General features: G+C 40.5%; 1 protein-coding gene across 1 annotated transcript in view; it reads left to right on the top strand.

Moving 5' to 3' along the window:
- The first annotated feature begins 1,984 nt into the window (after positions 1-1,984).
- EFEMP2 (EGF containing fibulin extracellular matrix protein 2) overlaps positions 1,985-12,349 on the top strand; it is a 725,363-nt gene continuing 714,998 nt past the window's right edge. The window contains exon 1 of the mRNA XM_044060512.1: positions 1,985-2,491. Coding sequence (XP_043916447.1) covers positions 2,487-2,491 — 5 coding nt within the window. The 5' untranslated portion in view covers positions 1,985-2,486. The remainder of the gene's footprint in view (positions 2,492-12,349) is intronic.

Consider the following 12,349-nt stretch of genomic DNA (forward strand, 5'->3'; position numbering starts at 1 on the left):
ATCCATTATACTCTTTTGCACAATGGGACCTGACTGATCACAGAAGGATGGTGCTCAGCATACAGCAGGATGGGATAAAAAACATAAAAAAAATTAATATACAATTTTGCTGCCAATATAGGTTCATAGGTAGGTACTAGGATATCGGCCCAAGGGCCTACATAAGCCTAGCCAGCAAGGTATCATAGCTTACGCCACCCAAGAATGTTATTTTTCTGCGCCATTGTCCAGCAGAGACACAGAAGTGATCCCCGGGGTGTATTTCCTATTTCCCATCCACTCAACAAGATTTTTCTTGAAGAGTGCTAATGAACAACTTTGCTTGACATAGATGGGTAGCTTGTTCCAGAGTATAGGAAGTCTCTGGGACAGGAATCTATCCCTCCAGCGTGTCCTGTTTATTGTGGTGACAAGGTTTAGGTCCCTAGAGTGTGTAGCTTGGAGGGACTGGGATTTCTTTAGGTGTAGCATGTCCAACAGCCCTGGGTTTGACATAGCTTTATATGTTAGGCAAAGATCACCTTGGAGTAGGCGATATGCTACGGAGTAAAGCTGGAGTTTTTTGAGGTGGTCAGTGTAGGGCATTTGTTTGAGGCCAGTAATCCTCTTTGTGGGGTATGTCTGTGGCTTTTCCAGCTGCTGCAGATGTCTTGTGATGTACATTCCAAAAGGGGCATTGTACTCTATAACGGGTCTAATGAGTGACGAGTAGAGAGGAGCAATGACCTTTTTTTTCCTGGATGAGAACCCTTTTATGAAGAGGTGTGCCACGTAGAAGGACTTCCTGACTACTGTGGCGATGTGACTATCAAAGGAGAGACTACTATCCACCTGGGTCCCAAGGTCTCTTATCATGCATTCGGTGTTAAGTAGATTGCTGCCTATGTGGTAGTTCATGGGTACAGAGTTTTTACCAAAGGGGATGACATTTCTATAGCTCTGTCCCAACTTTGTGCCTTCTTACAAAACATAGAGGTGGGAGAGATGGGAGCTGTGACAAGAAGGAGTACGATTTCCTTGACCAGGAGGGGTGAGTCACAGTCTCTGTGGTCACAGGGGACAAAAAGCTAGGTGGAATTATTAGCTAGGTCAGTAAGGCATTGGATATCTGTCCCAGATCAGTACCAGTATCCAGCTCTGAAACCAGTTTCCTGTACTTTTCCATTTCCCTATTTTTATGGCACATGGAAGGCATACTTTCTTTTTCCTTTTTCTGGGGAGAAAGAATGGTGGCCTGGCATCACAAGTGGGTTTTCCTGCTGAAACAGGAGTGGATATTCCTTACACTAAGGCCAAACATATATAGCACTCCATGAAAGCCCTAAAGTTTCTGACTTGTCTTAATAAGACTTTCCTGATGAAAAGTTTTCAGTGGTCACAGTTTTCAATATAATAACGACTATCTCCTAGAAGGGACATTGTAAATGGTTGCATAATCCTTAGGGCTAAATGTGCATGCATTGCACAAGCATATTTGTTGTTTTTCTCTAGGAACATCATTGCCCACAATGAAACAATGGAAATAAATTATAAAGGTAGCTACAAAGTTCAAAACATGTGATGTACTTAAAAATCCAGAAGGGTGCTGCAAGGTGATTGTGTTGAGGAAGACAAGGGTTGCACTGTCCCTTAATGCTAAACGCTCAGCAGAATTCAACAGCATGGGATTAACCTAACACCCAAAGAAACATCTCACTGCTGCAAGACTGCTGCTGTTTGTGACTAATGCCATTCATATTATGTATGAACTGCAGCAGTTATACTTATGTTTTCAGTTTTACTTTGTGTATCAGACATTCATACATTAAAGGCAGCACGTGTAGTATATTACTGCGTGTGTGTCTCGTTAGATGCTTGTAAGGATAAAAGTGTGTGTGTGTGTGTGTGTGTGTGTGTACACACACACTTATCTATCTGTCCGTCTGTCTACCTATTACACACACACGCACACTAGCCAGTCCAGAAGTAGTAGTCTCGTTTCGGGACTGATAGAAATCAGTTAATACTTTAAATGTACTTCAAATTATCATCCATAACAAATCTGGAATGTTGGCCGTAAAATGCTAAACTAAACGCTGCCTGAGGGCCCTTTGTAATCGGCATTCTTTGTGTCTTTCTGATAGACAAAGCAGAACACAGTCTAGTTTCGGTGTAGAATTTCTGTTTTCCTACCATTTGTGCCCTTTTCTGTTGAGCTGTGATTTTTTGTGAACAGCTGAGATTGAAAGGTGTTTTTATGTAGTTTAAGGCAAACCAGGTGCAGGGTGGATTTTACTGGCAGACCTCCAGCATCGTTGGCATTTACCCAAAACTTCAAACGTGAAGACAGCAAGAGACAGCAGAGGGAGTTAAGAGTTGGGACCCTACGAAAACGGTCACTGCTATTTCTCTGCCTTTCTCCTCAACGTGGTTCGCAGAACGTTTCACCGTGCCTGCCAACAAGTTTTCAAGAATAACCCAGAGATCTGAATCACGTACACTTAAATATGAAGTAAGTAACTCTTTCGTCACTGTAATGTTTATAGAATTGTATTTTGGGGAGTTGATGTCGCTGACTTAAAGCTGTCTTCGCTGTCACTTCAAAAAGTTGGAATGGACTTCTCTTGACTCACTTCTGCTATCAGTTCCTTCATTAATTGTACATTAAACTAAAGGCATTAGAAATTCAGGCATTTTTTTGGGGAAAAAGTGTTACTAGTGCTTAAAAGAAATAATGGTATCGAATTTTGTCTTTATATTTCAGAAACGTTTATGTGTGTGTTTAAAGGATGTTTGTTACAACATCCTTGGGCTGGGGATCAGAAGGGCGTCAGAATACATACTCTATGCAGTACAATTAATTTTGGCGACTTTGAGAAAACACCATGTATGTACAAGTTATAAGACTACTGGGGATAAACTGACAAGAGTAGCTCGCGCTGTCTCTTGAGCATTGGCTAGAAGGACCACATCAGTTAACCTATCACACATGAACGTAGGAGAAAACATGTAATGTGAGTTGTGTTCTTAACTGTGCAGTCTACAGTTGTGAAATATGAATCCCTGCTGCATTGCAAAAAAAAAAAAAAAAAAAAAATCTGCATTATCCTAATGCACTCTGCTGCCTCTAATGTGTGAGTAGGAGGAACCACCAGAATCCATAACTGTTTATGATCACCAAGTTCTCCATATATTGTAGTTCCAGAATAAGTCAAAAGTAGCATCGGTACATGAATTGACTACATGCATTTGTCTTGGGCAGTAATTGTTAAGTTAGTTCTGGAAGAGCATGGTGCATTCTTGGTAATGATGGAGTCTTATAAAGTCAAGGATTGTAAATGCTGTCTAAAATTATTTAATCATAGTCAACCCACATAGGAAAGTACATATATTCTCATGTTACCAGAAACTATGTTTATTGAAAAGTTCCAAGAAGATACAAAAGGAAACCATTTTCAGCATATTTGTGCATGCTATTATCTAGCAGTTTCTTATTTGTGGAGACATCTTTTAAAAGAGCAGCCCAAGTATATCATTGTGTTAAACATCCATCCTTTATAGTGGTTTACACTCATAGCTGATGGTTAAGTGATAGACTAGAACTTAATATGAGCAACATTTTTTAAAAACACTTGCTGAGGTATATTCAAAAAGTTTATTCTTCTAGGAAAATTATAATTGCACAACTTTGAAGTAATACACATTCAACAGTATGATGTAAAATATAATCTCAGTGAATTATATGCTGGCAAACGTGGGAGGACTATGGCTCACCAAGTTCGCAGACGACTGCAAACTGGGCGCCATAATCAACTCTCCAGCTGACACAAACATCCTTCAAAAAGGTCTCACAGAGACAGATAACTGGTGCCAGCACCATGGATTAAAGCTAAATGCCAAAAAATGTATAGCCATACCCTTTGGCAAAAACAATGTGCCCACAAATTACCACATAGGCGGAAACCCATTATGTACAGAAAAAGTTATTAGGGACCTGGGGACCCAAGTTGATAGCAATCTCTCCTTTGAAAACCACATTGCCAAAGTGGTTAGAAAGACCTTCTACATAGCCCACCTCATCACAAAGGGTTTCACATCTAGATCAAGAGAGGTAATCGTGCCCCTTTATTCATCCCTCATCAGGCCCATCATAGAATACAATGCCCCTTTTGGGATGTACCTTACCCAACACCTGCAGCAATTAGAAAGACCCCAAAAGTATCTCACCAAGAGGATCAAGGGTCTCAAATAGATGCCATATGCTGCTCGGTTAAAAAAACTCCAGCTCTACTCAGTTGCATACCACCTACTTCGAGGCAATCTATGCCTGACATACAAAGCTATGTCAAATCCAGAATTAATGGACATGCTCCACCTCAGTAAATCTAAATCCCTTAGAGTCACACTCGAGGGACTTGAACCTCAGCACAGAAATAAATAGAACTTGCTGGAGGGACAGGTTCATAACCCAGAGGCTCCCTTCACTCTGGAATAGAATTCCAGTTCATGTGAGGCAGAGCACCTCACTGAATCTCTTCAAGAAGAATCTCGATAGGTGGATGGGGGATCGTAGGTTTGTCCCAGGGATTACTCCTGTGTCACTATTAGACAGAGGCACAGTAAACTAAACCTTAAAAAGGGCACAGTATACTCAAATCAAGGGGTGGCGTAAGCCATACAGAATCAGGCTAGGCTTATAATTGCCCCAGGGCAGATAGCCTAGTATGAACCTATAAACCTATGAACCTATGAAGGTTTATGAGCATGCTGCTCAAAGCTATATTGCATATTTATTTTATTTATTTATTTAAGTTTATTTACTCAGGTAGTACAGTGAGTACATTTCTTTTTTCAGCTTTTATTTTCTGAGACAAATGGACATATCAGACCACAGATTTTGTGTGTCTTCCTTAATGCGTTAAGAAATGACTTTGTATGTGGGGTGTAGAGTTAGTTCTTCCTAACTGGAAATTATACACTGCAGGCAGCTGCTGCTCTAGACACTTGCAATTTAGCACTTGGAGTTGCCATTCACATTAGATGCCATTTTTTTGAGTTGTGAAAAGAGTATATGCCTATGGCAAAATTTTATATGAGTGTTTCTTTCTGCATAATGTCTATATTTAACTGTGGTATTGCAATCAAAAAGAAAAAAAGAATTGACAATGTTTCCATGAGACATGTACCCTATCACGTTTCAACATCAAGGAGAATGCATGCTCTTTGAAAGCAGTACCAGTTTGATTTTGAAAGTAGTATTATAATAATAATGCATTTAAAAGGTCTTGACAAGTAATGTCTTTTTTAACCCAGCATTGTGCTAGTTTCAGTATAAAATCAATTTCTGAAAGTGAGTGAGGAAATATTGGCAACCAGAGTACCTGGTATACTGACAGTGGAAGATAGCAAAGTAAGAAATGTGGAAAGTTGACTCTAATTTCTTTACTTATACCAATGAATGTACAGTGTTGAGAGCTGGAGACTTTCTTTCCCACTCTCTCTCCCAACACATAGAATAATTGCCCAGGTGAAAAGAAAAAGGAAAGTATTATAGGGCAATGTCATTACTAATGTTTGGAAAAGCAGATTTAACATTTCCTTATTCTAATACAGTATACAGTTATACACCATGCCAGTTAGCACAGGTCTCAAGATAGAACTGTTAAGATTAAAATAAATATTTTGTCAATAAGGGTAGCCAAGCAGTGCATTGGATTAAGGCTATGAGCTTTTATGAGCTGCTTTCTGTAGTCCAGAGTTTGATACTCTCAGCCTCCATTTACCTACCAAGTGACTCTTAGCAAGTTGTGTAACTCATGCTCTGGGACACCTGGAAGATGAGCTTGGGCGCTGCATTTGTTTCCTGGACTGCATGCATAGTAACTGCCTATAAACCTGTAGGGAATTGCTTTTTTCTGTTTGTTTTTTTTTTTTTTGCTGAGAGAGAGGGAGGGAGAAGGGGGAACAGACAGCCCTCATATTAGGGTAAAACACATTTGTAATTCCAAGTATGTGAGCACAGTCAAATTAACCTTTTTTAATGAAATGATTTATAAAAACTGGATGTTTGCTATGATGTTCCTGAGATACATATGTCAGACACATTACTAATGGTTTGTCTGCATTATGTCTGTGAGCGAGTTCAGGTCATGTTTCATGTTTGACTTTTATAAATAAAACTGTGGTCTGTATATTGCTTGCATCTCTTTTAATGAAGTCTGCCATTGAACTGTGCAGTTTGGCAGTAAAGCTTAAAAAATGGCCCTTCCTTCTCTGGTTTGAAAGTATCTGTGATGATGTGAGGTATTGCCAACTATACCAGCAGAAGTAGGGCAGTGGATGTGTAACATATGCCAGCATAGCTAGCTGGAATTTTGTAAAGAATTATATGTCATTTGTATATCAAACTGATTTGTACAGATGCTTGTGTTAAAATATATTTGTAAAGCTGCTTGTGTTAAAAAATGTACAAGCAGTGTGCTCTGCTGGTCAGAAAAATAAATATACATGTATTATTGTAACTGTTTAAATGTATATGTTTTTAACAGAGGATACTGGAAGAGAAGAGGTTAATATTAATCCACCTAACTTTGAAAATAGTTTGAAATTAAATTACCTGGCTTAGTCCATAAAGATTGTATCTTACAGTTCTCAATGCAGCCAGAGACAAAAAGTCTGTAATAGGGAGCTTTCTGCATTGTCTTTGGGGTGAACTAATTGCTACTCTGGAAGGGTGGAGGTTTGAAATTGTTTTATGACTTCCAGGAGCTGCAGCAAATCTCAGCAAGGCTGTGTGTGTGTGTGTGTGTGTGTGTGTGTGTGTGTGTGTGTGTGTGTGTGTGTGTGTGTATTATTGACACATATGTGCTAAATCCTGACAGCTTCTAGTCAAGGGGGGTAGCATGGGCACCAGACGTCAGATGACCAGATGTATGTGATGTCATTCTGTAATCCATCACTAAAAATGATATTTTAATACTAGAGGAGACTGAAGTCTCATTGCAGTCTATTTTCGGAACCTGACAGAGAAGGACTCCTCCCTACTTCATCTTGCCTTGCTCTAGTAAGTGACTATGGAATAGTAATTCTTTAGATCAGTCAGGAAAATATACTGAGATTAGTTAAGTGCTGTTTTTCTGTATCTGTGTGAATCTATTCATCTGTGTTATTTTAATATTGCCTGTGCTAAAACTCTGGTGTTTATTCTAAATAGATATTTAGTATTTTCATGTTCTTTTACTATTTATTATTAAATATATGTAAACCTTTCATTGTGTCTGGTCTTTTAGAGAATATTTTAACCTATGAGAGTATTTATATTTCTTTAGTGACACTGCGGCCACTCCTGAAAGCCTTGCTGTTTGGTCAACATTACTGTTTGTATTAATATTAATTTCACTCAGTATAACTGAGTACCCTTGCAAGAGCCTTAGAGTAGCTGGTTTTGAAGTGTCTGGTGTTGGTGTAACTACCTTATAGTCTGGGGAGAAGGGGGAATAGCTAGTAAATCTGTGCCAGCCTTTCCCAGTTGTGTGTATGTATGTGAAAATCAAATCTCAGAGTGTGTGTGTAAGCTGTTTGGTGCAGGGACACAAAGTACTGAATTCACAGAGAGGGTGCTGGAGAACTTGACTTGGACTCTTTGCTGAGATCTCAGCTCTATAGCTGTGCCAGTGGGGGGGGGCTTGTTGGGGACCTGGAGGGAGACAAATAGAGAAATACAGACCACAGACTGAGTGTGTTCCCTGTTTGTTCTTAAGGGAAATTGTGCTTGATGCAGAGAGCTGCATCTGGAAATATTGGGTGTATCCATTTTTGTTCCAAATGAACTTCCCTGTCCAGTGTCAGTGGTGAGGATTCAGGCTCCTTGATTACTGGCCCAGAGTGGGGACATCACACATTGGTGGCAGTGATGGGATGTTAATTGAACTTCTGTAGCCTGTAGGCAATTGTCACTGAAAGTGTGTGTATTCTTAGCATCCCCAAGGTAAATATTCGAAGTTTCATTTTCACAACAGTTTTATTTTTTTGTTAGTTTAGGTTAGTCAGAGAAAGCAGGCAAAGATGTAAGCAGAGGATTATAGCAAACTAACAAAGAACCAGTTGGCCAAGGTGTTTGAAGCTGAAGGACTGCTGTATGCCAACCTAACTAAAGAGGAAATGATTTCAGCCTTAGTAGCAGCTCAGACCAGCAGCCAAGAGAACAGCCAGTTTGGTGATGTGAATATATAGCCCTCAGAAACAGGACAGTTCACCTTTTCCTCAGAGGACTTAAAAATCCATCTGGAGTTAAAGAGACTTGACTGAAGGTCAAACAGATGGAATTAGAATCAGCACAGAAATTGCAGCATTTGGAGGCTGAAGAAAATGAGAGTCTGTAGTGTTTGGAGGCTGAAGAAAATGAGAAGCAGCATCAACATGAGAGGGAGATGCTGAGTCTTTGCCAGGGTCATGGAGTTAATGGCTAAGGCAATAACCAAACTCGATAAGCAATAAAGGTTAGTAAATTTCTTCCACACTTTACAGAGAGTGATAAGTTTGATAGTTTTATTCATATATTTGAAAGAGTATGTAAACAGTATAATGTTGACCAAGGGCTCTAGGTACAGTTCCTGACCCCCTTACTCCATGGTATAGTTATTAACTGCTGTTTCTAAATTGTCTGATATTGATTGTTTAAACAATGATAAAGTAAAGAAATGTTTACTTGAATGTTTTAAGTTAACAACTGAAGCTTACAGAAAAAAGTTTCATGAGCATATTCACAATGCAGATAAAAATGTGTGTGATTATATTACTGAGTTAAGTGCTTATTTTCATAGGTGGGTGAGTGGGTGCCAGTTCACCACTTTTGAAGGGCTGGAAGACCTTCTGGTGAGGGAACAAGCTCTTAGAACTTTGCCTGAGGACATAAGAATCTGGTTGGCAGACCGAGAGTGTAACTCTGCAGATGAGCTGGGAAAAAATGGGGATTTCAACTTAGCAAGCAGAGCATCACTGCACAGGAAGGGGATACCCAGTGCTGCACGTGGATATAAAGGGACACATGGTGGGTAGCCTAAACCACCCCAACACCACCCACCAGTAAAAGGAGAAGCCACTAGTTCAGGTACATGGTCAGGACCAAGGGTTAAATATTTTAAATGTAACCAGTGGGGCCATGTATCATATAGATGTCCACAGAGGCAAGGTGGGGAGCAAAATGTGGGGGAGCCTGCAAGTGGGAATAATAGTATGCCAGTGGTAAGTTGTCTGTAGACAAGAGGGAAACCAAACTATCACCAGAGGTTATATTCTATCTTAGTGGATGGAAAACAGGCCACTGCTATGAGAGACACAGCCTCTGACATAACCATTGTGAAGCCTGCAGTGGTTAAAGAGGAGCAGTACTTGCTCGGGCAGTCCACTCCAGTCAGAGCTTTAGGAGGTACCCCATTCCAAATGCCTTTGGCCAGGGTTCACCTTAACTGGGAGGGTGGAAAATGAAACAAGCGGGAAAATGAAACAAGCAAGTAGGTGTGTTTGAGGATATCCCTGCAAATGTCTTGATAGGGAATGATTTTGATAATGCCGTACCTTGTGTGCATGCAGTTACACACAGTCAGGCTTGGAGACAGGCATGTGGGTCTGGTAGCCTGGAGAGATCCAGACAGATTTAACAACTGAAGTGAGGACTGGTGAGATGGCTATTTCATGGAGGGAGCTACCCTGTAGCAGTGAGCCTGAAGTTGAGCCACAGTTGCTGGTAGGAACTGGTGTTCCCTTGGACTGGGTGATTGCAAGGGCAGAGGTGAGTGGTAGTACCCAGGCTGACAGTGAGGCACCACTGTCACAGGATACCAGACTTCCTGAGGAAAGGAAGCCAGGAATGGTCACAAAGGTAGAGTTGAGGCAGGCTTAGCTTTTGGACCCTGCACTGAGAGGCTTGAGGGAGGTAGCTAGGGAGGCACCTGATTCTCAAGGAAAAAGGGGGGGGGGTCTGTATACTGGAATACATGGTTATTGTAGAGACAGTGGACCCCTGAGCGAGGGCTAGAGGGTGAGTTAATACAATTGGTAGTGCTTAGAGCCTACCATCTGGCACTTCTAGCCACAGCCCATAACATTCTTTTTGCAGGTTATATGGGCATAAAGCATACCAAGAGATGTATTATGCAGAACTTTTACTGGCCTGGAATTGCAAGGGATGTAACAGGGTACTGCAGGATTTGAGAGCAGTGCGAAAAAGTAGGCAAGGAAGGAGAGAAGTTCAAGGCTTCTTTGATGCCTTTACCTGTGATTGAAGAGACATTTCAGAGGGTAGCTATGGATATTGTGGGGCTTCAGAGTACCCAAAGTTCCACAGGGAAAAGGTATATCCTGGTGGTAGTAAATCATGATCATGATAGATACCCTGAGGCAGTGGCTCTGTCCTCCATCGAGGCAGAGAAGGTGGCAAATGCTTTGTTATAGATTATCAGCAGTGTAGATTTCCCAAGAGAAATACTGACTGACAGAGGTGCCAATTTCATGTCAGACCTGCTGGCTTGTCTGTGGAAGTGCTGTGGGGTGAAACACCTAAAAACCACCCCCTACCATCGCCAAACTGATGGTCTTGTGGAGAGGATAAACTCTGCACTAAAGACCATGCTACGGGCATTTGCAGAATAGTTTAACAGAGAGAGAGAAAGAGAGAGATAGTTTCTCCATCTGCTATTTGTATTCAGAGAAGTACACCAGGAATCCACATTTTTTTCACCTGTTGAATTGCTGTATGGGCTGAGGGTGAGGGGGCCTTTAGATTTTATTCCTGATGAGTGCGAGTGTGTGTGTAAATCCCACAAGGAGTCTGTTGAGGCATATGTCCTAAACCTCAGGACAAGGCGCTGTGACTATGTGAGGTATTGCCAGCTATGCCAGGAGAAGTAGGGCAGTGGATGTGTAACATACGCCAGCACAGCTAGCTGGAATTTTGTAAAGAATTATATGTCATTTGTATATCAAACTGATTTGTACAGATGTTTGTGTTGAAAAATTTATTTGTAAACGTACTTGTGTTGCACCCTGCTGGACATAAAAAAGAAATATACATGTATTATTGTAACTGTTTAAATGTATATGTTTTAACAGAGGATACTGGAAGAGAAGAGATTAATCTCAATCCACCTAACTTTGAAAATATTTTGAAATTAAATTAGCAGGTTTATGCCATAAATATTGTATCTTGCAGTTCTCATTGCAGCCAGACACAAAAAGTCTGTACTAGGAAGCTTTCTGCATTGTCTTTGGAGTGAACTAATTGCTACTCTGGAAGGATGGAGGTCTGAAATTGTTTTATGACATCCAGGAGCTGCAGTAGATATTAGCAAGGCTCTCTTTGGGTATTATTGACACATATGTGCTTAATCCTGATAGCTTCTAGTCAAGGGGGTAGCATGGGAACCATAAGTCAGATGAGCAGATGTATGTGATGTCATTCTGTAATCTATCACTAAAAATGATATTTTAATACTAGATGACACTGAAGTCTCATTGCAGTCTGTTTTTGGAACCTGAAAGAGAAGGACCCCTCACCTACTTCATCTTGGCTTGCTCTAGTAAGTGACCAGGGAATAATAATTCTTTAGATCAGTCAGGAAAATATAATGAAATTAGTTTAGTACTGCTTTTCTGTATCTGTGTGAATCTGTTTGTCTATGTTATTTTAATATTTCTTGTGATCAAAACTGTTTTTTATTGTAAAATGATATTTAGTATTTTCATGTTCTTTTATTATTTATTATTAAATATATCTAAATGTATGTAAACTTTTTAATGTGTCTGGTCCTTTAGAGAATATTTTAACCTTTGAGAGTGCTTATATTTATTTGGTGACACTGTGGTCACTCCTGAAAGCCTTGTTGTTTGGTCAACATTACCATTTGTATTCATATTAATTTCACTCAGTATAGTTGAGCACCCTTGTAAGAGCCATAGAGTAGCTGCCTTTGTAGTGTTTGGTGGTGGTGGTATAACTACCTAGTCTGGGCAGAAGGGAGCATAGCTAGTAAATCTGTAACAGCCTTTCCCAGGTGTGTGTGTGTGTGTGTGTGTATGAAAATCAAATCTCAAAGAGTGTGTGTGTCAGCTGTTTGCAGCAGGGACACAACGCAGTGGTTTCACAGAGAGGATGCTGGAGAACTTGGCTTGGACACTGGGCTGAGGCCTCAACTCTATAGCTGTGCCAGTGGGTAGTCTTACTGGGGACCCGGATGGAGAGAGATTGAGAAATCCAGACCCTGGAACGAGTGTGTTTCTTGTGTGCTTTTAAGGTGCTTTTAAGGAAAATTGTGCTTGATATACAGAGAGCTGCATCTGGAAATACTGGGTGTATCCATTTTTGTTCCAAGTA

This window comes from Protopterus annectens, chromosome 2.part0, assembly GCF_019279795.1.
Source record: "Protopterus annectens isolate FY-2018-M chromosome 2.part0, PAN1.0, whole genome shotgun sequence".
In the NCBI taxonomy this organism is placed as follows: domain Eukaryota; kingdom Metazoa; phylum Chordata; order Ceratodontiformes; family Protopteridae; genus Protopterus; species Protopterus annectens.